Source organism: Leopardus geoffroyi, chromosome B4, assembly GCF_018350155.1.
Source record: "Leopardus geoffroyi isolate Oge1 chromosome B4, O.geoffroyi_Oge1_pat1.0, whole genome shotgun sequence".
In the NCBI taxonomy this organism is placed as follows: Eukaryota; Metazoa; Chordata; class Mammalia; order Carnivora; family Felidae; genus Leopardus; species Leopardus geoffroyi.
In genome coordinates this window covers 47237185-47264753 of record NC_059341.1, presented here as the reverse complement: position 1 = coordinate 47264753, position 27569 = coordinate 47237185, and the positions used below count along the sequence as shown (strand labels likewise).

Here is a 27569-nt window from a genome sequence, read left to right as displayed (position 1 = left end):
AGTTTTAAGACCGTGCCACGTTTCGTGCCTGACTTTTCTCGATCCAGCGAGGCAGTTAGTAGCGGTGGAGGGGAGAGCGTCCTCCACGTGGGCATTTCTAGCCTCGCCGGAGGCCTGACGCGTGTCATCCTCTCCTTGCTGCAGGGTATCTACAGCTGCATCCACGGGGTGGCTATCGAGGAGCGCCAGTCCGTGATGAACTCCCCCACCGCAACCATGAACAACACGCACTCCAACATCCTGCGCCTGCTCCGCACGGCCAAGAACATGGCCAACTTGTCTGGTGTGAACGGCTCCCCCCAGAGCGCCCTGGACTTCATCCGGCGTGAGTCATCGGTCTACGACATCTCCGAGCACCGCCGCAGCTTCACACACTCTGACTGCAAATCCTACAACAACCCGCCGTGCGAGGAGAACCTCTTCAGCGACTACATCAGCGAGGTGGAGAGAACTTTTGGCAACCTGCAGCTGAAGGACAGCAACGTGTACCAGGATCACTATCACCACCACCACCGCCCCCACAGCATCGGCAGTGCCAGCTCCATCGATGGGCTCTACGACTGTGACAACCCGCCTTTCACCACGCAGCCGAGGTCCATCAGCAAGAAGCCCCTGGACATTGGCCTCCCCTCCTCCAAGCACAGCCAGCTGAGCGACCTGTACGGCAAATTCTCCTTCAAGAGCGACCGCTACAGTGGCCACGATGACTTGATCCGCTCCGACGTGTCTGACATCTCCACCCACACGGTCACCTACGGAAACATCGAGGGCAATGCCGCCAAGCGGCGCAAGCAGCAATACAAGGACAGCCTGAAGAAGCGGCCGGCCTCGGCCAAGTCCCGCCGGGAATTTGACGAGATCGAGCTGGCCTACCGCCGCCGGCCACCCCGCTCCCCGGACCACAAGCGCTACTTCAGGGACAAGGAAGGGCTACGGGACTTCTACCTGGACCAGTTCCGCACCAAGGAGAACTCCCCGCACTGGGAGCACGTGGACCTGACCGATATCTACAAGGAGCAGGGCGATGACTTTAAGCGCGACTCGGTCAGCGGAGGAGGGCCCTGTACCAACAGGTCTCACCTCAAGCACGGGGCGGGCGACAAACACGGCGTGGTCAGCGGGGTCCCGGCTCCCTGGGAGAAGAACCTGGCCAACGTGGACTGGGAGGACCGCTCGGGCGGCGGCAACTTCTGCCGCAGCTGCCCGTCGAAGCTGCACAACTACTCCGCGTCGGTGGCCGGGCAGAACTCGGGCAGGCAGGCGTGCATCCGCTGCGAGGCTTGCAAGAAGGCAGGCAACCTGTATGACATCAGCGAGGACAACTCCCTGCAGGAGCTGGACCAGCCGGCCGCCCCCGTGGCGGTGACGTCCAGTGCCTCCACCACCAAGTACCCCCAGAGCCCGACCAACTCCAAGGCCCAGAAGAAGACCCGGAACAAGCTGCGTCGGCAGCACTCCTACGACACCTTCGTGGACCTGCAGAAGGAAGAAGCCGCCTTGGCCCCGCGCAGCGTGAGCCTGAAAGACAAGGGCCGCTTCCTGGACGGGAGTCCCTACGCCCACATGTTTGAGATGCCAGCTGGCGAGAGCACCTTTGCCAACAACAAGTCCTCAGTGCCCACTGCTGGACACCACCACCACAACAACCCCGGCGGCGGCTACATGCTCAGCAAGTCGCTCTACCCTGACCGGGTCACGCAAAACCCTTTCATCCCCACTTTTGGGGACGACCAGTGCTTGCTCCATGGCAGCAAATCCTACTTCTTCAGGCAGCCCACGGTGGCGGGGGCGCCGAAAGCCAGGCCAGACTTCCGGGCCCTTGTCACCAACAAGCCGGTGGTCTCGGCCCTTCACGGGGCTGTGCCAGGCCGTTTCCAGAAAGACATCTGTATAGGGAACCAGTCCAACCCCTGTGTGCCTAACAACAAAAACCCCAGGGCTTTCAATGGCTCCAGCAATGGGCATGTTTATGAGAAACTTTCTAGTATTGAGTCTGATGTCTGAGTGAGGGAAGAGAGAGGTTTTAAGGTGGGTACGGGAGGGTGGGGCCGTGGGCGTGTGGTGCGCATGTCACGGAGGGTGACGGGGGTGAACTTGGTTCCCATTTGCTCCTTTCTTGTTGTTTTCATTTATTGACGGAATCCTGGAGTTCTGATTCCTTCTAAGAGGGCAACCCTGGTGACCAGCCCCAGCCCTCCCCCGCCTTTCCAGTGCTCTCCTCCCTCTCCATCTGTCAGTCGTTCCCGTTCCCGGGAGGGAATCCGGTGGGCTCGCTCAGCATGGGAGGGCAGAGTGGAGAAAGGAGGTGGCTGCGTGCAGGCTTCCTCGGAGCACGGAAGGACTGTTTGCCACCCAACTTGGAGTGCAGCAGGGAGAGAGATGCAAGGAGGCCACGTGAGCGCAGGATAGCTCTTCCCAAACTGATCTAGATGTTTAGGTGAGAGGGCAAAAGCACCCAAATGAGACCATTTGCCATACTGCCTGTGAATGCAAAGAGGCTTTTGCTAAATTCTTGTCACTTAGGTGGCATCCGTGTAGGGATCACGTGCCAAGCAGAGGGCAGGAGGCCATGTGTGTTTATATATAAGCCAAAAGAATGTTTCAATTGCACGAGACTCCGTGGTGGTGAACTGGAACCAAGGGTCTTTTGGTAGGTGACAGAAAGCACGTCATAGCCATGTTCCGTGGTGCACTAGAGGCAGGAGAAGATGGACGACATGTGCATGTATGGCCATGTACACTTGTACATGCATGTAGTCTACACGGGCATGTGGTCAGGGGCCTAGAAATGCAGAGAGGGCAGCCTGGACTCCTAAAGCTGTTTCTTCCAACATCTCGAAGCGGTGTGCCTCTTTTGGCTTATATACAAACAGAGATGGTCCAATGCTACCTGAAGGTTGGCTGTCTCTCCCCTCCACCCTTCCTGAGTGAGGAGAATGGAAGTTCTCGACATGGACGATGGTGCAGTCTAGACAAAAAGGTGACGAACGATCCTACGAGAGCAAGGTGCAAAAGTCACTCCTCTGCGGTTCAACCAGTTTTGAACGAGAACTTTCCAGGAAGGCTGAAGGGAACGGGAAGCAGCCACGGCTCTTTTGCCCACACTCGAGAGCAAAAGATTCTATCAAAGCTTTCTTGAGCTTTTTAGACGCTGGCCAAGGTTTGGGGAGGAGCTACGTAAAGCTTTGAAGTATAGGGGAGTTGTTTATGGTCGGGTAAGTGAGAGAGGGGGATGTTTTCAATGCTTTGATCCCTTCTTACTTCACCTGGAGCTAGGAGAGCTTGCTCCACCAGAACTGATCACAACTGATCTGGAACAGACAGTCAAATGGCATGAGCTTGCTCTGTGAGTACAGCTCAGGAAACGTGGAGGGAAGGGAAGAGATTTGGAAGTGGAGAGGGTAGGAGGGGAGGGACTCCCCCACTGCCCCACTGGGTCTGGCTCCCTGAGAATGTGGCATTGAGCCCAATGTGAACACTCTCAGTAGAAGCCCTTCCACCTTCCTACAGAACCTTCTTTCCCTCCCAGGTGTACCATTCAAGAATAAAAATATATATGTAAATATATATGTGTGTGTGTGTGTGTATATATATATATATATACACACACACACACATATATATTTAAAACTCCAGGGATGAGGATACTGGCAGATGCAATGCCCCCCTTCACTTGGAAACTTGAGAAGGGAAATGAATATTCGTCACTGCCGGTCCTGAAACTTAGGGAGGGGGTGTCCTGTGGGTCCGTTCCACTGTCCTGCCTTCCTCCCCTTACCCAGGCTGGCAGCCAAAGAGCCCCGGGTCTGTTTGGAAGCTTGACTGCAGGATCTCCATGTTGCACACAGGACACATAAACCAGAAAGGTGCTCATCCTCCTCTGGAAGGAAGCTGCCATGCCTCTTCAAGTCACACCCTCCAGGGCTGCTCTTTGCCTTCCTGTTTTGCCCTGACTCACCACCCTTCCTCCTTCCCTGCCCTTGACTGCTGTCCCCTGTCCTCCTCCTGGATTTTTACCTCAGTATCTTTCATTTTAAAGCCAACTGAAGGCCTTGTAAAGCTATGTTTTCTTTCTAAAACGAACCTGGGGGCAAGGGGCTGAACCTCTCACAGATTTGGAGAGAGGAGCACGGAGTGCTTTACCTTAGATTCAAGGAAAGACTTTGAGAGAGAGGACAGAGGGCGTGAGGCGTCTCCAGGAGGAAGAAGGAGAAGGGCCATATAAACATCGCTTCACCCTGACTCTGTCTGAGGTCAGGGGATCCTCCCCTCACTCTTCCTCTTACCTCACCCCTTTCAAATAAAAAACCAAACCAACTAACCTAGCGAACAGCAATCTAGAACAAAGGGGGCTCTGTCGGTCTCCACTGGTGACAGAAATCAAGATGGTGTTTATTTCATATGTAAATATTTTGTTTTCTAATTAATTTTGTATAGATAAAGTGTTCTCTTGTGAGTATTCAGGGTGTCGGGCTGGAGGGAGTGGGGTGGGGATGGGAATGAAGAGGGGAAAAGTGTTTTGTTATGGGTTTTCATTTTCCATTGGGGGAATTGTTTTGTATGGCTTTTGCTTCAGGGCGTCTGGGGAAAAGTGTATGTGAATGGAGGCCACTGTGGTGAAAATGCCAGGGAAAAGTAATCTGTGCCCACGCCTCCCCACCTCACCAATCTTCTTGGTCTGTGAGAAGTGTCCATGCCCATCAGCCTGGGCTTGGCACTGGGTCCGGCTTGGCCCTAAGCAGAACCCAGGTCCTGCTCCTGTCTCCTAGGTAGACTGCAGATGACCAGCATTCCATGCAGAGTCAAGCTGGTGACACCACATTTGCCCTGTCGGCACCTAGGGTAGGAAAGATTCCAAAAAAGGGCTTAAATCAGAATTGAGGTCAAATTGACCCTCAATCCTGATGTGGCCGAGAGGTTTCAGGAAGCTCAGTCCTGAGAAATCTCCCAGAAGCCCCCTTGTGAAGTTTAACAACCATATCAAAGCCAATTCTTTTCTTCCTAGTACCTGAGTGCTGGCAACCTCCCTACGCCCTCCCTCACTCCTTAGGTATCAGCACTGCAAGCACACCCAGAAAATTCCCACAAAGTCTACTTTTTGAAGCATGTGATATCTGGTGACAGGGAGGTAGCACTGGATACATGTCTTACAAATATGCATGCTTTTCTAGAAAAGATGACCAGATCTGCTCCAAAAAAAAAAAAAAAAAAAAAAAAAAGATGACCAGATCTGCCCATAGAAAGATTGCAGAAGTTGGTTTTAGACATAGAAGGGTGGGTATGTGAGGGACGGTGCCGATAGTGACTTTATTTTGTCCTGTGCTCGTTTCTGCCCTCAGGAAGGTGCTATTTGCCTTGAGCCAGGGATTCATAACCTGACCTTGGGTTATTAACCAGACAAACAGAGTTTCTTTCACTGGATTATTTGTTTTGTGAAGGGTGGCAGCCTCTCTCTATCTACCACGGGATGAAATGTCCAAATCCGTTTACGCAAGACGTTACATCATATTTGGTCCTATCCTCCCATCATTGAAAGCTGTCAGCTGGATCGTTTCATTTTTCTAAACCTTTTCGTTGGGCCCCTTGGTCACTTCTCTTCAGCTGGATGTTTGAATTGGGACCAAATAAAGTATTCGTGGCCTGCTCAAGAAAGCTTAAAGAAAGGAAGGCCAAGCAGTGTCGAGTTCTAGATGTTACTTCATTCCAAAATAACAAGCCAGTAAAATGCATGAGGATGAATTCAGCAGTAAGCCCCATCCATTCCACACTGGGCCTGGACAAAGACCCAATCTGCCCAAAACTGAGATTCCACAGACACCCTCGAGAGCACCAATTGTTCCAATTTTCCTCAGAATCCATGCTTTCTATCTTTGGTGTCCTCTGTCATTCCCTTCCACCGGAAAGTGGGTTGGTGGCTCTGATCCTGTATCCTCTCAGTGGCAATGCTTAAATCTTAGCATTGCCACCAACCTCAGTTAATGTGCTCAGTTAATTTGCCCGAGTCAAGAATGCACACACCCTTCAGAGTGATGCATGTGCAGTGGATCTCGTAATTTCAAAGTATGTCACTGTGTATCCTCAGCCAGAACGTGGGAAACCTCCTTGATGTGGGTTCCCCCGTCCTGGCCACAGCCATGTTGTGATTGGGGGAAAAAGAATCCCAAGTGATTCCATTAAGTGTTGGTGGTGTCAGTAGTGCCCAAACGCATGTGTAATGTGATAAAATAGGAATCTTCTATACAATTAGGTGAATATCACCCGCCCAGTCTTCCGTGGCCATCGGGAGTTGCCCAAGGGGGGAATTCTCCGCATGGGAGGTGAAGAAACTATTACCAAAACTGCAGCGTGCTGGTCACCTGCACATCTCACTTAAGAGCTAGGGTTTCTTTGTTTCTGTTTTGTTTGTTTGTTTGTTTGTTTGTTTGGTGTTTAGTTAGTTCCAGATTTAGGGACAGAATAACCAGATGGTTTGGGCAACGGCCTTTGGAAAAAGCTATTCCAGAACTCACTGTATTCTTTTAATCCCCTTCTCTTTAAGAAAGCCCTGTCGTTGCTTGACGCCCTGTGTGTGTCTGTGTGGTGTGTTAGGAGTGATTCCTGTGTGTGCATACATGATGCAGCTGCATCATTGGTGAATGCATTGGGCATTTCCAGCCATTGTGGCCATAACTTCTGTGCTTTCTGAGCCCAAAGCCATATAAGAAATGTGTGCTCAGTAGACCGCCAGACACTTCGGTAGAGCGTTTGCTTTCTTCACCTGAGTGTCAGGGACTCTTCGTTCTGTCTAAGGAACTGATTGTGGATGATGAACAGCTAAAAGTGGACAGCTCTAATGGAATGGGTCTGGCCTTACAAATGGTATATGATGCATGGTGTGGCTTCAGAGGTCCTGAGAGGACCTTTCCTTTTCATTGCCCACCCCACTTTCAACTACTGGCTTCCTACACAGACGTACTCTTCTAGCACTGAGCTGCTCGTCTGTCATTTAAATGAAAACAGTCCCAGGAAGGGTGACATTTTAAGCCATATTAGGGATTTATACATTTAAACACCTAGTTTACATTAGGAGTCTCATCTCTTTTCCTGGGATGATAATATAGGAGAAGATAGTAAGATACAAGAGAAGGGGGAGAGAGCAAAGAACACAGAGAGTAACAGAGAAGGGAGTCAAAATACAGGTTCCTGAATGTAAAGACATTTAAACCATCTCATCTTCCACCTGCTTTTATTTAAGGCTCATGTGTTGTAAGAACAGGACTCCTAGCTAGGAATTATTTTTAATAAGTGGTCACATGAGCGTGTAGTTTGTGAATCTTAAATTCATTATGTTGTTGGGCAGAGGAAGAACTGTGAGTCTTCCTATAGAAAATGGAAGGCTGGCGCTTCTCCTCCTGTATAGGTGACTGAGTAGGCAGCTAGAACGATCAAATCGAATCAGTGTTAAGATGACAAAAGTGCTGCACTTATCTGTCCTCTGTCCCGGTTCAATTACTCTTCCAATGTAGCACTTGTTGTATGTTCTGTGTGTCCTCACTGCCATAGGGGGTGCCCAGTGATATCTACACACACTAACTGTTAAGGAGCCACCATACTACCAAGTCCTACCTTAACCAGTGGGCAGTTCCTTCCTAGACGTATCAGATATTTGGGACATCACTAAGATGTAGATTTATCAGTCTGAACATGTCTAATGCCAGTCTAGACCTAGGATTCCATGCTAGTTTGGGGTTCCAATATAGTATGTAACATCACAGGATATCTGAATGCATCCCACCTCTATCCCGTGCCAACCGCATTGACTCAACCACACCAGAGCCCTGTGGATTCTATCACTTAAAGTATCTACACCTATCTATTCTCATGACAAAAAACTATCCCCTGCAAAAAAAAAAAAAAAAAAAAAAAAAAAGGAAGCCAATGCTATTTCCATGCCTTGGAGACATTAGTGAAGTCTGAAGACTCTAATTTGCAATATTGAAGCAAGGAAAAAGAATTTTGTCCAAAGAATGATGGGTTAGGACAGCAGTACTGGGAATAAGTGGGAAAAGTTAGAAACCATCCCTATTTCTCTGCCAGGATGTCCATTTGCATCCATCTCACAGCTCATCACAGGGAGTTTCTGGCACTGTTCTGTGCTTTAAAACATAATTGCTGGTGTGATTACAGGGGTGAGGACTCCTGATGAGAACTGAAGGTGGCAAGCAGAGTGGATGAGTAGAATCCCCCATAGCTTTGGGACTCTGGTGTGTAGAATCCATGTTCTGGCAAAGGAAACAAATGGAAACTCAGCGCAAGGATTAAGGGTAAAAGCGCAACGCGAAGCCCAATTTAAAATGGTTATTTTCAAGATTTGGTTTGGTTTCCACACTTCAGACCTGAACTCTCTTTATTTTTAATTATTTTAATAGCGTTATGATGTAGGGGGTGACGCAGATTCCAGTACTATGCAGGAGACAAAAATAAAAGCTCTAATTAAATATGTTAATTTCAATTAAACCAGTATCTATTGAGCAGTACAAACGATGCCCCTGGGCTGGTACTGTGACGAATATAAAAGATTTCCAAATGGAATATATTATACTCGCATATAATATATGAATGCAAAAGTATCAAATATTTAAATGTATGTATTATGTTTGTATAAATAGATATGCATAAATCAGTATATTTATACATGCAAGTTTTAATTTTTTCTGGTGTCAGGGTGTGAGTCAAAGATATTCTCCATTATGTGATTTAAAAAAAAAAAAAAAAAACACCGCAGAGATTCAGTTTTTCCTCTCACAGTCAGGCCTGGATCTTTTTTTTTTTTTTCCTTTCTTTTTTTTTTTTGAATCATTCCACCTCCTGGTCTGAAGCTCTGAATTCTGTCTCTGACCACAACCTTGCAGTTTCTGTATCTTACCTACTTCCCTTCACGCTCCCTGGGCTGTTCTGCTCCATCAACCGCTCTGGCTGAAGTTCCTCACCTCTTTGGTATCGCCCCATGCTCTCCGCAGCACTGGCTTCTGCCTCTTGCCGCCTTGTCACACCCGGTTGCTTTTCCAGCTCTGCATCCCCCCCACCCCCATCATCCATTCCCCCTGCGAGAACGGAGGGTCTTCCACCGGTGCCAAGGGCACAGATGCCATCTGTTTGGTGTCCCCTGAACCCTACCCCGCTTGGACATCTTTTTTTATTTCTCCAGTGTTGACTCCATGTCCCATCTGCCAAGTGGTTGTGAAACTTGGTTTCCATTTTTCCTTTCATCCTTAACTCCTGTTTCCCAACACGTGGTCTTTCCTACTGCATCGCTGAGAAAAGACACCTGATTTCTTGAGTCCTCACATGACCAGTCCTCTCCATTTCTAAATTCCTGCTGTCTTTCGTTCGTCTTTTCCATCCTCCCTCTCAGCCCAGTGCTCCTCACCCTGGTGCTCCGATGCCTACCCTCTGACCCGTCCTGAGGTCCACTCCAGCCAGCAGTACCTCCCTTATGGGCTTTTCATCTCTTCCACACGTGCCTACCACCATCTCTAACAGTCTCCCCGTCCTACCACCATCTCTAAAAGCAAATCTCTCCATCTATTTAAACTCTTGGATTCCTGTCCTCTGTTTTATCTTTTCACTTTCCAAACATCCCTAAAGTGTAGCCTGTCTTTCTTCACTTCCTCACCTAATAATGCTCATGGCTTAAGCTTTAAAAGTGGGCTACACTCTGCCACTCTACCGAAACTGCTCTGGCAACATTCCAGTGAACTTCTTGTTACAGAATCCAATGACCCTGTCCCCCCACCGCTAACCTAAATTTACCAATGGGAAGCAGCATGTTCTGGCTTTAATCCTAGCCCTCTGGTCCTCTCTCTATGTTCTCTTGCTGGTTCCTGATCTTCCTCCTATGCCCTCAGCGTTGACTTGCCATGGTGTTCTGAGCTTGACCCTCTCGCGCTCTTTATCGCCATGCTTCTGTAGCAATGTTTCCTTCTTTCACCACTTTGACGACTCTCCGGGGGTGAATTCCAAATCTTCTCACCTACACTTTCCTTTTCATTTCCTCTTAATGCAGATATTTCCGTTCACCTCCTGGACGGTTTCTTGTTGAGTCAAATATCCAAGGCAATCCCTGCAAACAAACTTAATCACCAGATTCCCCCTTCTGGTTAATGGTTCCACTGTTCCTTCTGTCACCAAACTAAAGCTTTCCAGACACTTTGCCTCCTCCGTTTCCCTCATCTTACACAGCTAATCATCTGGAAAGCCTGTAAATTCTTGCCCCCAAGGATTTCCCAATCTCCCCATTTCTTTCAGGTCCTTCCATCTAGTCGGGATGATTTCAATATCTTTTAGCATTTTCTGAGTTTTTATATTTGAATCTCCTCTTCTCAGTATTCACTTCCTATTAAATCATGCCATTCTCCAAGTGAAAAAAAAATTCCAATGGGCTATACTTGCCACGATCCAGCAGGAAGAATAACTTCTTGTAATTTGCCAGTGTGTGTGCCTATGCAGCAGATAAGCTGAATCACACATTTTTGTCTTACCTTTCCGATACTGACTTTTTCCCCCACGTGTTTTTTCTTGAACTGCTTCCTTTGCCCCAAATTCTCTCCTCCCTCTCTCCCATCTCACTCCTTTCTTGCATAATATCCATCTCTCTATATACAGATCTTCAAAGAACAGAACAAATGTACCACATGTCTACCTTCCTTCATCCAGAAAAACTTACAAATATGCCTTTTGTGAATGTCCATAGCACTTTAATTGTATCTCTCTAGTGATATCTGTTGCAGTCCATCTTATTTTATGGTTACTTAATTATACATCTCATCTCTCCTGCTAGATTATAAACTCCCTGTGGTGGTCAGGGGGCATGCATTTATTCATTTTTTTATCTCCTGTAGCACCTACCAGTGTATCTTCCAAATAGAAAGTACTTGTAAATATTTGGTATTATAAATTATAATTGAAAAGAAGTCACTTTATTTTGCCCACAGGATACTTGAATCTGCAGTAAAACCTAAGGATCAGTCCCTCCACATTTCTGTATTTCTGCGCCTACCTACAATTACAGCAATATGCTGAATGTATACATGTTCATGTTAACTATTATTTCAAATGGGAATTTGGATTTTTTGAGGCTCTGCCTTGCTCTGTGAAGTTATTCTGTGGCTGTTTTATGGTTAGTAGTACTTGGAATACTACATGTATACCAACGAAATAAGTGGCAGAGGGAGAGATTATGGAGGATATTGATCACATGTTAGGTATCAGGAGCTTTCAGATGCTTTGAGTGGGGCTTGTCTCCAGATACTTCACTCCTGGACTGAGTCTCTAACAACCTGACCTATGCTGGCCTTGATGTGGTTTTCATGCAATCTGTAGCCATTTTTTTTTTTTTTGAAACTTGCGTACCAGAAGGATCTTGTCACAATTCAGGCTCAGTAATCACACGGTTTTATGGACCCTAAGTGTGGTCCAGTAGGACCCTAAGTAGTGGTCCAGTAGGACCCTAAGTAGGTCCAGTAGGACTTAGGGAAACTGTGCTGCTCATGACCTGTCTTGGTGATTTCTCTTTCCTGCACTCTTTGTCTTCTTACCATATCTGAGGCTTTGTCTATAGGACTACTTCCCTCAAAGGGAAGTTGAGTGTTGAAATAATTGAGCACTTTGTTTCTGATCTGTGTACTGCAAGTGAAAGCAGGCTAGAATTTGAATGAGCTGACTTAGAATTCTAACGCAATCCTTTCTCTCTAAATGTGAAGGGATTCATTGCATTAGAGGAAGACAACATCACCTCTAACCATATGACTCTCTTGTTCCTTTATTCCCAGAGCCCTATTCACGTCCCCCCTGCCTCTGTGGTATGCCACTAAGCAGTCTGTCTTATTCCTTGTAGTCTGTGCGAGCCTGTGTTTGTTCCCCAAAAGAACCTCTTGGAGCTGGTACTGTCCTTTCTTTCACTTATAATATTTCCTTCCCCTGGCCAGCTTCGTCTGTAAATCTCATTATGTCATTGATCAGGAATTAATCTCCTTTGGGAGGCATCTTCTGCCATTGTGTGCTAATTTAAAGCATACTATAGAGAACTGGACTCAAATAAGTTACAGGCTCTGACAAGTCTCTTCTTCAAAAAAGTGAACAAAGTCCATTCTTCATTGAGACAGGAGGGAGGTAGAGGCATTGTGGTTGGCAAGATGGGGCAAAGTGTGGCAACTTGGGAGGCACCCTGATGAAAATTAAAATGTAAGTCTCAAGGGAGAGTTTTTCTTCTTGAAAGTCCTGTTAGGTCTAGGTAGTCCTGCTCCTGGAAATGGGGTAGTTAACATTTTAGAGCAAAATCTCCCTGTGTGTGTGTGTGTGTGTGTGTGTGTGTGTGTGTATTTCATTTCTCATCTAAAAAATTTACACACACACACACGCACACCCCAGTGAAACAAATTGTCTGATAATGGACATTCATAAATTGTTGTTAGACCAATGGAATGAAAACAAATCCAGGACATCATAATATATCCAGGAGGCAATTTTACCCAAGAGGTATTCGTGTCAATTTTTTTCCCTGTAAATATCTGAGACATTAAGGGAGGGTAGGAGAAAGGAAAAGGATAGGAAGTCTACAGTGGAGTTTCCCTTCATGTCACAAAGCCAGGAGCCTGCACCCAAGTCTCTTGGGTCTCCCTTGATTACTGGTTTTCATGCTAGCTTCAGAAAAGGGCAAGACCGAAAGCTGATGACCTTCCAGATGTCTGTTCCTTTAGTCCCCGGGAGTGAAAGCTGACGCAAACTTGGAGCTTATTTCCAGGGTATTGGACTGAGGACAGAGTTACACCTGCCGTTCCCCATTTTCACTTGTAACCCGAGATGCAGCAGAAAAGGAAATAAATTTTTAAGAAAAATTTTAAAAGCCCCTTCTGGGGACCACCTTCATGCTCATGTGTGGACTGGAAGTTGTTTGCTCCAATGTCAAAAATGCCAGGAAAGGTAACAGCTGCCCAGGGCACTGCCAGGAAAGCAAGAACCACGTCATACCTGCCTTCAGCTGTAACTGTGCCCACCAGTGGTGAGTGCGGAACCTAGATCCAACCACATCCATGAGATCCTGAATGTCCACAGGCAGTCAGGCCACATGTCAGGCCTGAGCCAGTGCTTGGGCGTGTCCCTCAGACTACAGCACCCAGAGAGGCCCTGCTCCTCACCTGAGTAGAGAGGAAGCGACCCCGTCACACCACCCTTCCCCACAGAATCTAAGCCACCAGGCTGTGATTCTGTCTGTCCTCGTATTAAGAGACTCGCAGTCTCTGAGATCTGACAGGAGTTGAGCTTCAGGGAATGTGGCCACAGGAATGTGAAATGTGTTGAGCTGCCTTTTCTCTTAGATAAGGTTGTTATCTGTTTCCAAAGGGGACGTTTAAAAAAATAAATAAGGCATGCCTACCTGAAACCTCAGTCGTATTCAGAATAGTCTGTGTAGTTAACTCCCAATGTCACTGTCACTTTGTAATTTATCATTTTCTTTTGAATTCAAGGGCTATTTTAATATTCCCTTTGGCTGCAACAAGAACCATGTGTAAACCATGGTCTGGGCCATAGTGCTGCCTCTGTCTGGGCTGTGCCCTCAGTAACTTCTGCATTGCCTCCACATGGTGACCTGGACAGCACAACTGGACCTGATCTGATCTCTTTGCCATGAGCTCCCTCAATGCGTGTGCACCTCCCCAGTTCACACACACTGCTTGTGTGCGCACACTTCTAACAGATTCCAAATTGCCAATTTCAATCGCCTTACGGAGGAACAGGGATACATCCTTGGGAGATAAAAAGCGCTCATTTAGAACTGGGTGGACATATTCTGCTTTATCAAGCTAGTGTTTTCTCTCTTGTTCTACCTAGCCTGTGGATCCACTGACAGCTCAAGGTTTGACAGAATATCCAGACTTCATGTGAAAGGAGCATTCTGTTTGTGATGGAATAACCTAGTTGTCCTGTTGTCTGTCCCTGTTTTACCCTGTGGAATTCGTGTGGAACTCTGATGTCCTATTGACGGATCGGTGCTAGGAAGATGGAGAAGCAGAAGCCAGTCTCCCCAAGGACAAATAGTCCTGTTACTTAGATACATACTTACCCACATGTGCCCACATCTCTTCTTGACGACACTATGAGCAGGGTAGAGAGGTCTATCCTCACTGGGGACAGGAATAGCAACATGTGCCTTGGGAGATTCACAAATTTTTCTTCTTCCAGGATAGTAGCAGGGAAAATATCAAGACTTCATGTCCGTCGGAAGAAAGGAGACTAGAGAAGCATCCAGATAGAATTCTTACTGAGAGAAACATGAAATATTGACAATACCCTTTCTTTGATGCAAATGTCATTGGAAGACAACCAGGACTCATACAGCTTTGTCTCCCTCATCCACTTACTGTCTCTGACATTCTCTTACTGTTCTTTCTCAGTCTAGAGACCCGGAAGTATTCTATGTCCTGAATGATGCACACATAACACTCAGAGGGCACAGAGCTTGAACATGTGCATAGTGTTTAATGTTTCCAAGCCAGAGTCCAAAAAGCCTAGCTCCGTCAGCCTCACTGTCCTTTAACGACTGAGGACAGAGTCTGCTTGTGCATCCTGGGTACTTTGGATCCCAGAAGCGAGAACAACTTTGTTACTACATTGCTCCACTGATCAGGGCAATTACCTTGGTTATTTCTTGGTAACAGGAACAAGAAATGGAGCAGCAGAAATTTGAAGAGTCTTTGCTTGATCATTCTGAATTATGTAAAAATGACCTGAGCTATGGCAGTTTCTAGCCTGCTACCCGCTCCTTGGGGGATAGAGTTTCTAGGATCACCAGCAACCCACTTAGTTGGCCACCATATTTAGCCTATGGTACATTCTGAGTAAATCAAATTTCCTTGGTTTGTGAATGTGGGATAATTTACCGTAACCCCCTCTTCCACGTAGCCTCCTTTGGCATGAAAATATGATCACCTTTTAATTTTACAGATGAAAAGTTTGAAGCACAGCAACATTTTATGATCAGTCAAAACTAAGGTTATTTAGGAAATTCTTTGGCAGAACCAAAGGTTGTCTGAAATTCCAACCCTCATCCTAGCTCACTGGGTAATGCTACCTGAATTGTCGTCCCTCACCCTTTGTTAAGCATCTAACAGTGGAGAAAAATCATTAAAGCCAGGCAGCTGATTTATCCAGATCTTTCCCATGGAAATTTATCTTCTTTGTAGACCCGTACACACACACAGAGTCCAGAGTCCACATGAGTCTACAGAGACAAGTCAAAGAGGTAAGAACAGGGCAAGAACCTTGAAAATGAGAGAGAGGTAGAAAAGTTTCTGTAACGAGGAAAAGTTGAAGGCCAAACGAGACAAACGTCTTTGAATTTTGTAGAGTAAGGCAATGTGAATAATTTTATTATTATTAAACATGTTTTATGTGGCATGTAACCCACATAAATAAAAAGCTTAAGGAAAACTGAGGCAGAGGATTTCTTGCAAAGTGTTAACATGGGGAAGAAAGTTTTCAGGAATGTGTGTGTGAGGAAATCAAAATACTCTAAAGATATCAGCAGTTTTGGTCAGCCCACAGGAGGGAACCTCAGGGGAGAGCCCCCAAGAGCCTTCTTCTCAGTACCCCTATAATTTAGCCAAACACAGCAAGCCCGATTCCAATATTAAGGCATGAATTTGTTCAGGAAACGGAAGTAGAAGTATATGGAAGTTCACATATACAACGAATTCAGAAGGAAGGCCCTATATCCCCTAGACGCACAATCATTATTGCTTGCCTAAAGCATGAAGAAGGGAAGTGTGGGCATTGCAAAGACCAATAAAGGTCTCCTGAGAATCATTACAAAATCTTGATTTTGCCCCAAGATTATAATAGTTAATTCTTTAAGCATCCTGAACCCAGGGAACCCTGCAACCATTTCTCCTGCAGTTTACTTGTTCACTGATGAATGATACCAAGCTCAGGAAGTTATTATTAGTCTTTCCAAAGAGGATAGTGTCTTTAGTTTAATCTTGCCACAGAACTGGTTTTAGTTCATGTACGGAGAGCATTCTGCTTATACCAAGAACAGTAAAAGAGCTCGGAGTTTCTTACCTCGATGTGGATTTTTTTTAACTTCATCAGACCATCCTGTCCCCAGAGGGAAGACAAGACAGGAAGTAGGAAGATGGAAAGGTCCTTAAATGGGTGAGTGGGGAATCCTCTATATAGTCAATTATACAGTGTAGTCATTCCCAGAGGCTGCTTCAGGAACCTGGTTTCAGGAAAGAATATGGGCTTAGAGAGGAGGTAAGTTTTATTCTCATGTAGAGGGATGATGTAGAGGAGGGTACTGGAATCTTCCTTAAGGTCAAAGTTTGGAATTCAGCCAATTACAAATATCCTTTCTCTACTTTTCGATTCTCCATATGCCACATGAAATCATGATGGTATCATAGTAAACTAAGAGAGGGGTCAGGGTCATTCTATCTTGACTCCACAGTGACATCATCCTTCACACGAGTGCCATTACAGATACGTGGGTCGTGGTGCTTGTAACATCCATGATGTAACGTGGCCAACCGCTGGTGAGCATGTAGAGCATCATAGTCCCATGAGATGACCATCCCCTGTTATGCTACAGCGATAGTCTTTGGGGTGGGGGGAGATAAGAGGATTCATGGGGGCATAAAGGCATAAAATAACAGAATTATTCAATGGAGCTATCGTGCTCAGTATCAAGATTATAATAGAAATGAAGAAGATAACCTGAAGCACAGCTTGAAAGGATAGCTTGATAAAATCCATATCTGCGTAAGACTGAAGCTGCCGACGGTATACAGAAAATGAGGGTACTTTCCCATTTGTGGTAGATTTTAGTGGTCCTGGGTGCTAGGTGTTTTATGGAGAGGCAGACAAAAGTTAAGTCAATTTAAGACCCCAGGAATTCCTACTGAGCAGCAGCCTCTGCATGAAACTCTTTCTCACTGAGATGGGAGCAAGATGTAATTCCTCTCATACTGTGACTTTGATTTCTCTCCAAGCCAGGCTTGTCCATTTGGTCATTGGCACCTGGGCAGCTCACGCCTCTCCTTGACCTCTTGCTTTCTGTTGCCTACATGAAAGAATCATCTGTATAACCCTGTTTGGGTAAGGCCTGGTAGACAGAAAGATAAATGAGACCAAGAACAAAGCTACTATCTTCTGGGGCCGTTATTGTTGTTTTCTGGTAACCTTCGTTTCTTTTTCACTTCCTTTGTCACATCATGGGGGAAATCTACTTGGCCATCACCAATCACACATCCTACTGGCAAAGTTTGCTATGGAAGTTCATAAAGAAATTTAATCCTTGCCACTTGGGAGTTCTGTTCTCTCCCCTAGAGTCACCTCTTCTTCCTTTCCTGGCAGCCATGATTCCAAAACAAGTTTTAGTGCTTGGTACTGAACAAAGAGAATAATAGCTGTAACAGGAAATAGGCCAAAATACCTATGTCTCTGGCAATTTCAGTGTAAGTTTTAGCATTGAACCTTCCAGGTTCCTCACATGGAAACTCTTCTCGCCTCTCGGTCTTCCTGGCAGCTCTCCTGGTTCCTTGTCATGATTTTGTTTCCCTCCTCTCCTCCTTTCCTATGAAGGAGGGATGTGTTCCTTAAGATGCAGTATTACCTAAACTATTAGATTGTTAAAGCAACTCTTGGTAATTGCTCACGGTTTTCTCAGTATTTTAACTTGGGAAGATAGAGAAGGTAAAAAGGAGAATGATAAGCAAACAAGAAAGGCCATATTACCAGGTGCTTCAACTCAAGGTCAAGTGCTGGGAAATGGTGTGCCCTCAGTGATAGCCTGCAGTTCTACCAGTGGAGAGGGGTGTGCTTTGGAATTTTAAGCAATCTCTGTGAGAATGTGCACCAGGGCTTTGATTGAGGTGCCTGTCGTGTATATGGAGGCATTTTGTGGTTGTTGCTGTCCTCTCTCTTTTTTATTGTTTCAGAGCACAACCCCTGTGTGATGTGGGATGTTCAGATGTCAGTCTGAACGTGCTGGTGATATGACAGTACCCTAAGGTCACAGAGTTCCTAAGTCTCTCACCCAATGAGCTGTTGTACATTATATTTTTAAGCATTTATATCGTGTCTCCTTTGGAACGAGAGAGAGAAAGTGAAATAGGAAACAGATTCAGTAACAAGTAGACAAAGAGCTTTACTCTGAAAAAAATGCTCCTCACTGAGCTTAGACATTTTTAAACGCAGTGAAGGGAGAACTCAGGGTAGAATGGTTTGGGGGTGAAGAGATGATGACACCAACATCCAGGTGCTGTGGTCTATTCCATAAATGATGTGTTTGCTGCTCCCTATGAGCTCTGGCAGAAGGAGAAGCTTTGCTGCTATTGATTGTGCAAAACGTTGGCAACAGAATAACTTTAGAAAGAGGCATAGGCTTCCTTCCAGGAAGACATTGATAAGCATTGCACCTTAACTTTTCAAAAATTCATCTACAGACCTTTAGGGCAGCTTCTCTCAAGTGATTTTCATTCTCCAGTCAAGAATATTTTGAGTAGAAGAGCCTTAGACCCATTATGATTACATTTACTTAAATTGGGAAGCCAAAGGGCACTGTGAAGAACAAAATATATCAGGGGAATAGAGTTAGCTGAACCTTTTTTTCAATTTTGGAATGATTTTGGATCACAAAGTTAGGTCACCTCTGAGAGAGAAAATCTTTTAAATAAAATTATTTCTTCTCTTCCCCAGTGAAAACACCAGGTTTCTAATCTGATTACTATTTACCTCAGGAAGGAAATTGGTAGATTAGATTACAAATAGGCATTTTATGGATTGATTTAATCCTGAGTCTTACACATATTAACATGGATTTTACCAACTCAGACACATGATCTTTTAAGCCATAAAATATTATTAAAGGGCAATAGATCATATGGTCTAAGCAAACCAGAAAGGCTAAGATGTTAAGTAATCTTCCCAAATATTAGAATCTCTATAAATGCTATTGTACCCACAATGGATTTAGGACTTAGAAAACAGAAGGAGAGGGGGAGAGAGCCGTTGAGTGAGACTCAAGGTCATTTCATTTCTTAGTTATTAAAAAAAAAAAAAAAAAAACAGTAGCAAACCCAAGGAGAGTTCTCCAGTCAGAATGTAAATTCTACTCTTGTCATTTAGGAATCTGGTTAAAGTTTAAAATAAATATTCAGATTTTTTTTCCCTCAAAGTCTTCTTTTTGGGAGATTTGGCCTGTAGGAGCATGTTTTACAAAGATGGTTTATTCACGCACTGCTATTTATTGAATAAAAAGCACATGCCAGGGATACAGAAGTGAACAACATGAAGTCCATACCCTCATGAAGCTTACGTATTTATGAGAGGACATAGACAATAAATACATAAATTTCATGTCAGATACTTCAAAGTGCCACAGAGGAAAAACAATGCAGATTAAGGGGGGTAGGATATGGGTATGGGTTGCTACTTTCTGTAGGATGGACAGAAAAACTTTCTATAAAAAGGTAACATTTGAGCAATGGCCCCAATGGGAGTAAACTGTGGGGCTTTCTATATGAAGAGTTTTTCAGACAAAGAGAAAGCAATTGCAGAGACCATGAGGTCAAATCACATGCTTGGCATCGTTGAGGAAGGGCCGGGATGCCAATGAGTGAGGAGAATATGAGAGAAGAGGTCAGAGGGGTGGTATTGACACACAGGGCTTGTAGGCCAGTGTTAAGGGCTTTAACCAAGAGCAAGCTGAGAAGTCACTAGAGGATTCTGAGTTGAAACTGATAGGGCCCGACTTCCATTTTAAAAGAAGCACGGTGATAGCTGTGTTGAGAGTATACCATGAGCGCATAGGCAACAAGAGAAGCAGTGAGACCAGTTAAGAAGCTATTGCATTAATCCAGGTAAAAGATGACAGTGGCTTGGACCATAGTGTTAGCAGAGGTGGTGAAAAAATGGTCGGGTTCTGGAAATATTTTGAAGGTTTTGTTGTTGTATTAGACATTAAGTAAGAGAGAGAGAAAAAAAAAATAAAAAATGACCCTAGAATTTTTGGAGTCAACTACCAGTTTGGAACGTTTGGAGTCACCATTAATCCAATGGAAATCCTATAGATAATGCAGATTGGGGAAGAGAGCCTTATAGTAGGTTTAAAATGTCCATCAGACGCCTAAGTAGAAATGCTGATTAGGCTATTGGATATATGAGTCTGGAGTTTAGGGATGAAGTAGAGCCTAAAGATGTAAATTTGGAGTTCGTAGGCATTTGGATGATATTTGAAGCCATGAGACTGGATCCAGGGAGTGACTAAACAGAAGAGAGTCCCTGGGCCAGAGCCTTCAGAGATGAAGAGGAAGCAGTACTGGGAGGACCAGCCAGGAGCAAATCGAGGAGTAGAATAAGATTATCTGGGAACATGGAGGTCATTTTACTGATAAGCTGAGAAAAAGCTGTATCAGTGGACAGGTGGGGACATAGGCACGAAAGTGGTGGGTTCATGAAAGAATGGGAGGAGAGGAAATGGAGACAAAAAGAACTACCAACTCTCTTAGGAGTAAAGAGAACACAGAAATAGCAGGAGGTGGTAAAGGCTGTGAGGTCCAAGAAGGGATTTTTTTTTTAAGATGGGAGAAGTAACAGCCTGTGTATGGCTGACCAGAATGACCCAGGGGAGGGGACACTTGCTGGAATGATGTCTTTGATGAAATGAGAGCGGGTGAGATCCAGGGCACAAGTGGGCAGTGACTTTAGGAGACTAACCAGGTTGTTAGAGTAATAGAGTAGTGACCTTGGACACATGCCTAAATTGGTTGGTAAATGTGATGGTGGGAGTGCATCTTTTCTGATTGATGTCTTTTTAGTGAAATACAAAGGAAGTTGATCAGCTAAGACTGAATATCAGGAGTAATTATTAGAGGTTTGGGAAGAGAAAAAGATCTGAATTACTTTATATAGCCATCTAGCAGAAGAGTAAAGCAACAAAGAAAGTGTAGGAGGCATGCTGGGTGACACAAAGGACTGACTTGAGTTTCTTAAAGTCGTGAGTTTAAAAGAAATTTAAGAAATTTTCTTCAGGTACATCCAGCTTAGAGAGTTAAATTTAAGCAGGGCTGGGGTTTAACCAGGTGAATGCAGTGAAGACAGTAAGACACGGTTAAGGGCAATTGTGAAGTAGGGATGATGATTGGCCAAGCTGGGTGAGGAGAAAGGTGAGGATTTTTAGGGAATCAGAAACAATGAGGTGTGGTCAGGGGAGGAGCCTGAGAAGCAGACCGGAGTCACCAAATTATTGAATCATGTTCCAGAAGGACTCATCTGGAAATTAGGTGCTGAGTCAGAGTGGATGCTCGAGGCTTCCACTATAGGGATGTTGCAATTATTTGTAGTGACATGGTCTGGGCTGGTGCGGGGCTGTGGGCAGAGGTTAGGTGGAGGGAAAAGTTATTGAAGGAGCAGAGGCCAAGGAACTGAGCGGCCAGGAGGTGGCAACAATGGTTTATGTGGCTATGGAAGGCAACACAAATTATGACAGGAATGGTATTGAAGACAGTGACTGAAATGAGGGTGATCCTAGAGTATTTAAACAACTGCTTCAGGTAGGAAAAGCAGTTGGTATAGTCTAATGTGCCTCGAAGCTGGTTTTTCGTCTTGTTTTCTTTTGATTTTTAAAGAAGGGTGGGGGGGGGGGGTCCAGCCATAGCAATGAGGAGAAAGGAAGGTTCTAAGTGGCATGGGAAACGTGGGAGAAGAAATGTCTCCCCTTGAGAGGGCTACAAGGCCCTCAAGGAAAAGCCGAGTGTCTGTGAGAGCAAGCTGAAAGCAGTTGTCAAGGTTGTGGCCAATGATGAACCACTGATTCATGGAAGGATACAGGGAGCTCGTAAAGAATGGGAGATGAGCTCAGATGGGAAATGGCTGGTCATCTGGGAATGAATGTCTGAGTGATGAGACTTGGGCTTCTCATGGTGACTGTCCCAAGCAAGGCTTACAGGTATTTTGGATCAATCTTGATGGTCCCTTTGTCAGACTGAAGTGGTAAGATTCCAAGTGATCGGGATAGGGTCCTGCCAGCAGCACAGGGAATTCTGGCTCCTGTTCTTCAATCCTGATGTCTGGGTTGTTGTGTTTTTGTTTTTGTTTTTGTTTTTGTTTTGCTTTTGTTTTTTTTGTTTTTTTTGTTTTTTTGTTTTTTTTTTTTTTAACTTACACTAAAAGCTCTATTGCCCTCTTTGGTAGGCCGTAGCATATTTTTTAGACATAAGCAAATGTGACTGTGGGTTGAGGCCACATTTTGACTCTTTGCCTTGGAAAGAGCATATTTTTACAGTAAATCTTGTCCTATTTTCAAGGCTCCCAACTAAGGTAGTTTTCCTAAGGGGATCATAATTCTTTGTTCACCTTTCTCCTCATTTATCTTTTAAAAAAAAAGATAAATGGATCAAAGTAAAAGGATCGGAAAGCAGATCTCCTTCTGTTCAGTTTTGCTAAATTAAAGTGTTCTCTGGCTGATCATTTTTATTTAGTATTTTCTTGTGTTAGAGAGGACCAGGGGGACAGTAGCATAGAAGATGACTGAAAGTCTTTTAAAGACCTGAAGGAAAGGTTTGAAAGAGCAAGAGAGAGTTAGGAAAAGGACTTTGAGTGGGGCTGCGTGAAGGGAATGAGTGAAGGCTTATAGGAAGGGCCTGAAAAAATCAGAAATTTCACGAAAGGAGGCAAGAATAAAAATCCACCGTGTTGGCTTTTGGAGATTGAGCAAGAGCAACCTAGAGTCTACCCCCAGGAACATTCCACATACTTCTAACACAGATGGTGTGCTCATTCTATTTCATTTCCCGCGATCTTTGCACAGGGTACCTCTCATAATTTGAAAAGATACAGAAGCTGTTCAGCCATTTCTAGTGCATTAGTTCTCCGAGCCTCCACAGATTCTAGAACAGGGCAGGAATTTGGTCACAGTGATGGCTGCTACTAGTGCAGCTTCTCTGTCATCAGGAAAAGGACCCCTTGGCTTAGTCTTGTTCCGGCCTGGCATTTTCCCCCCAAAGATTAAATTGTGTTCATCCTGGCTTGTTGAATGCCATGCTTGGCTCTTGTGTTGAAAAGATATTGCAACCAACTCAAGGGATTATCTGGTCTTTATGCACTGAAGACTTATAGAAACCCATTTAGGAGGGAGGAGGAAACAAGTGAAGCTAGCCAGGGATGGTTTCATCATGCCCTCTCTCTGCTTTCTGGCCTCTGGGAGTGCAACCTTTCAAAGTTGAGCGGAAAACAGCATGGCTTCCATTTATCTGCCTCAGATTTCCCCTAGTTCAGGTTGCCTGCCGCACCTGGTTAATTGTGCGCGCCTGTTTGTTAAGGAAATTTGCAGGAAGTGAGGGGCAAATCTTCATAGGAGCTTTGTTACCCAATGACCATCCCAGCGTTAATACTTCAGAGTAGCCCTGATGCTTGTGGAAACATTTCAGGGAGCTACGCGGCATATTGCAGTGGAGAACAGAGAAGGGACGGGACAGGGCAATGAGCTCTCGTCCCTAAGGGCACATCTCTTTTCTTCCACTTGACAGGATTCAGTGCTCCATCAATGTCATAATTACATTAGCCACAATGACTGGCGTGCGTGTGTGCCCGTGAGTCTGTGCGTACACATGTATTTGTGAGGGGGTGATGATGATGGAAACCACAAAATATGAATCCACTGTAGGGTTGGGTTGCAAACTCAGAGCCGCCCCCCTCCTGAGGTCACACAGCAGAGGGGACACGTTCATAGTTTTCCCAGTGCAGTAGGCTCCCCAGGGAAAACACAGAAGATTCAGGCTTGCCTTGACTCTGTGAGGCCCAGATCTGCCCCCCCTCCCTGGGGCCGGCTCTCCTTCCTCTTGACTCTCAGATCCCCAGCCCATCCACCTCCAAGTTCTTTTTTTTGTTTGTTTGTTTGTTTTCTGTAAATATATATTTCTTATTTTGGACGTGCAGGGATCAATTGAGATTCTGGAGTGGGGGGAGGGGGCGGATGACTGGGTCTTTTTATTTTTTCCTTTCTCTCTTGGGTTTTGGTGTTTGAACTTGAAAAAAAATAATTACAAGTATATATATAAGCAAATGACTTACCTTAAAAAAAAAGAAATAAGTTGATTTCATTCTTTTGATTTATCTTGTTTCTCATTGGGGTTGGGTGGGGGTGGGGGGTCTTTTGGGTGGAGGGCTTTTTTGTGAGCTGTATAGATTTCCAGTTTGGGCTTGTTCAAATGATGCAGGAACAAAAATTAAAATGAATTTAAAAAAAAAAAAGACACAACATAAAAACAAGAAAAACTTTGTGATGTATAAAAGCTGTAAATAGTCAAAGATTCTTTCTCTTTTCTAATGGCAAATTATTTCTGTCACTTTATATTCAAAAAATAAAGAAACCTACCACAAATTATCAGGGTAAAAAAAATCCAGAATCAGAGTTTTTTTTGGGAGGGCGGCGGTAGTCTTTGTGCTTTCTTTACTTGGCTTAGAAAAATGTATCATAACAAGATGTTGGTGGGGAAAATTTTATTTTCTAGTCAGTTTCTGGTTGTCAGTAGTAGTCTGGACTCATGACTCTGGTTGAGTTGGGAATCTGTTTCTGCTAGCTGATGCTGTGCTCTCTTGGTAGGGGGTTGGGCGAAATTAAATGACTGTAATCGTAGCACCATTTTTTAGTTTCTGTAAGACTCTTCCCTCTGTAATAACTGTCATCTACCTTTTTTATCTTTTCAGCATGGAAAATGTTAAACATATTCAAAAGTAGACCAGATGGTATAATGAACTCCCTGTGTCCATGGCCCAGCTTCAGCAATTACCAAGTTATGCTGGTCCTGTTTCAACCATATCCTATCCCTTTCCTCCATATTATTTAGAAGCAAGTTCCATAATTGTATAATTCACTCTATAAATATTTCACTATATATCTCTAAAAATTAAGGACTCTAGAGTAACCACAGTACCAGTATGACATCAAACCTTAGCAACAATTCTGTAATAGCAAATATCTAGTTGCTGTTCAAATTTCTAATTGTCTCAAATTTAACACTGTTTTATAGTTGTTTTTATTTCATCATAAGCTAAATAAGGTCCAAACAATTGGTTGCTATTTCTCAACTTTAGTTTGAATCTATATGTTCACCCCTCAATTCTCTATTTTTATCTTGAAATTTACTTGTTGAACAAATGGAGTCTTTTATCCCATAGAGGTTCCCACAGTTGGTTTTTGCTGGTGGTATCCTCATGGTAATGATTAACATGTTCCTCTGTCCTATGTATTTCCTGTAAATTGATAATTGTCTTACTCTTTAATACATTCTTCTTCAATTGCTTAGAAGTAGCAAGAGAGCAAATTGGACCTCATTGTAACCAATGTGCAGTACATTTAAAAGAATTAGCTAGTCACATACATCTTCCATATGGACAAAGCAATATGGATCTAGTCACAAGGTGACTCAGCTCTTCCCACAGCCAAGACAAGAAACAAAGACTTGGTCTGGCTTTCTAACCTGTCCTTTGAGCTATTACATGTACCTGAATAGCCTTCTTTTTTCCTCTAGTCCCAACTCTGTTACTGACTGTATATTTAGGTGCCAGATTATTTCTCTTCTTGATTTCTGAATTATTCAAGTTAAGTGATATTTCTGATAATAAAAAGAAATAGCATAGATATATTTAGTTTTGCAAATGGAAATCATAAGGCACATTCCAACATCACTTTGTTAAGAGTCATGTGTTCCTCCTATAACCCTAGTACCTGGAAGGACTTTGCAGAGAACCCTATTTTATGGCTAAGGAGCCTCAATGAACTCATGTGTGGCCAAGTCCCAGCTGGACTCCAGCACTTCTGATCCCTGGTTCAGGGCATCTTCCAGGATGATGTATTGTCTTTTCAGAGTTATTGTCTCAGGGGGATTCTCTGTAAGGGCTCCTCCTATATTTTCCTTTCTACTGAAACAACAACAACAAAAGTTTCCTTTCTTTCTGAACATACCTGGAAGTAGACAAACATTGACATAAATCCAGAGTTCCTCCCAGATATAGTAATTCTCTTCACTTACAGAGATATTTCTTTAAATCCCAAGTTGTCCTTGGGCCATAGAATTGCTTTAACAAGAATATGAAAGTTGTACAGTAGGTTCAACTTAAAAATCTGAGACTTGGTTTTTTTTTTATTTTTTTTTTATTTTTTTTTTTCAACGTTTATTTTTGGGACAGAGAGAGACAGAGCATGAATGGGGGAGGGACAGAGAGAGAGGGAGACACAGAATCGGAAACAGGCTCCAGGCTCTGAGCCATCAGCCCAGAGCCCGACGCGGGGCTCGAACTCACGGACCGCGAGATCGTGACCTGGGTGAAGTCGGACGCTTAACCGACTGCGCCACCCAGGCGCCCCCTGAGACTTGTTTTTAAAACAAGTTGGGAGAGACAAGACTTCCGCTCAAATCTTGACTCTGGTTTTAAATGAGGGAAGCTTAAGAGTAAGGTATCTGAATCCTGGCAGGAACCCCCAGTAAGGACATAGTTAAAGCTTTGATCATGACCAGAGCATCTCAAAAAAACAACACAAAACAAAACAGATAGGCTCACCTGATCAGATCACCCTGTAGGAATATTCAAAACTGTGGCAGGTGTCTGTTCTTTATGCTACCTGCCTCACCCACCACCTGGGACTCTTAAAATAGCTCAGAGCACCTGTATTCTTCACATCCCTATGCCACCGTGAGTTCCACTGTAAGGAACTATTAGCAAAAGCAGGCTAAAGGGACACCCAGTCATGTCCTCCTCAGCCAACTAACTGTCCCTGAAAGACAAGCTTCCCAGACTACTCCAGGACTGATATTTCTCTGCATTTGTCACTTGAATATTTACCCTCATCATTTGGCTTAAATGTTTCTATTCTCATCCTTTTACAAACCCCAAATAATCCTTTCAAAAATATAAATTATTCCCAGGAAGCAACTTCTTGCGAAATTCTAGAATGAAACAAGAGAACGGGAAAGACCACCAGAAAGGCACTTCTGACACAGAGTCTCGGAGCCTGTCAAAAAACTTATGCCAAAGCTATCATTTGCGGTCTTTAACAGATTTTTCAACTTCAGCGGACTTCAGTTGTCTTACCTTTAAACCCTGATGTCAACTTGCCTGCTTGTCCCCTGACAAAGGTTACCTAGAGTTCTCAATGTTGGTTGCATATTGGAGACATCCGGATGCTTTTGAAATGTTGATGCCCGGGTCTCATCCTCCGAAGATTCTGTTCAGTTATCCTAGGATGCAGCTTGGGCATTGAGCATTTTAAAACCACCCCCCAGATAAAGAAGATGTGGTTTATATATATACAATGGAACACGACTTGGCAATGAGAAAGAATGAAATCCGGCCATTTGTAGCAACGTGGATGGAACTGGAGAGTATTCTGCTAAGTGAAATAAGTCAGGCAGAGAAAGACAGATATCATATGTTTTCACTCACATGTGGATCTGAGAAACTTGGCAGCAGTCCATGGGGGAGGGGAAGGGGGGGGAAAGTTACAGAGAGGGAAGGAGGCAAACCATAAGAGA

The 27569-nt window shown here is 44.5% G+C and overlaps 1 protein-coding gene across 2 annotated transcripts in view; it reads left to right on the top strand.

Annotated features, from left to right (window-relative positions):
- Positions 1-7881, top strand: part of GRIN2B (glutamate ionotropic receptor NMDA type subunit 2B) — a 418289-nt gene extending 410408 nt beyond the window's left edge. For both annotated transcript variants that reach the window (XM_045466383.1, XM_045466384.1), the window contains one exon: positions 145-7881. In XM_045466383.1, the coding sequence (XP_045322339.1) occupies positions 145-2004 (1860 nt within the window). In that variant the 3' untranslated portion in view covers positions 2005-7881. The remainder of the gene's footprint in view (positions 1-144) is intronic.
- Positions 7882-27569: the final 19688 nt, after the last annotated feature.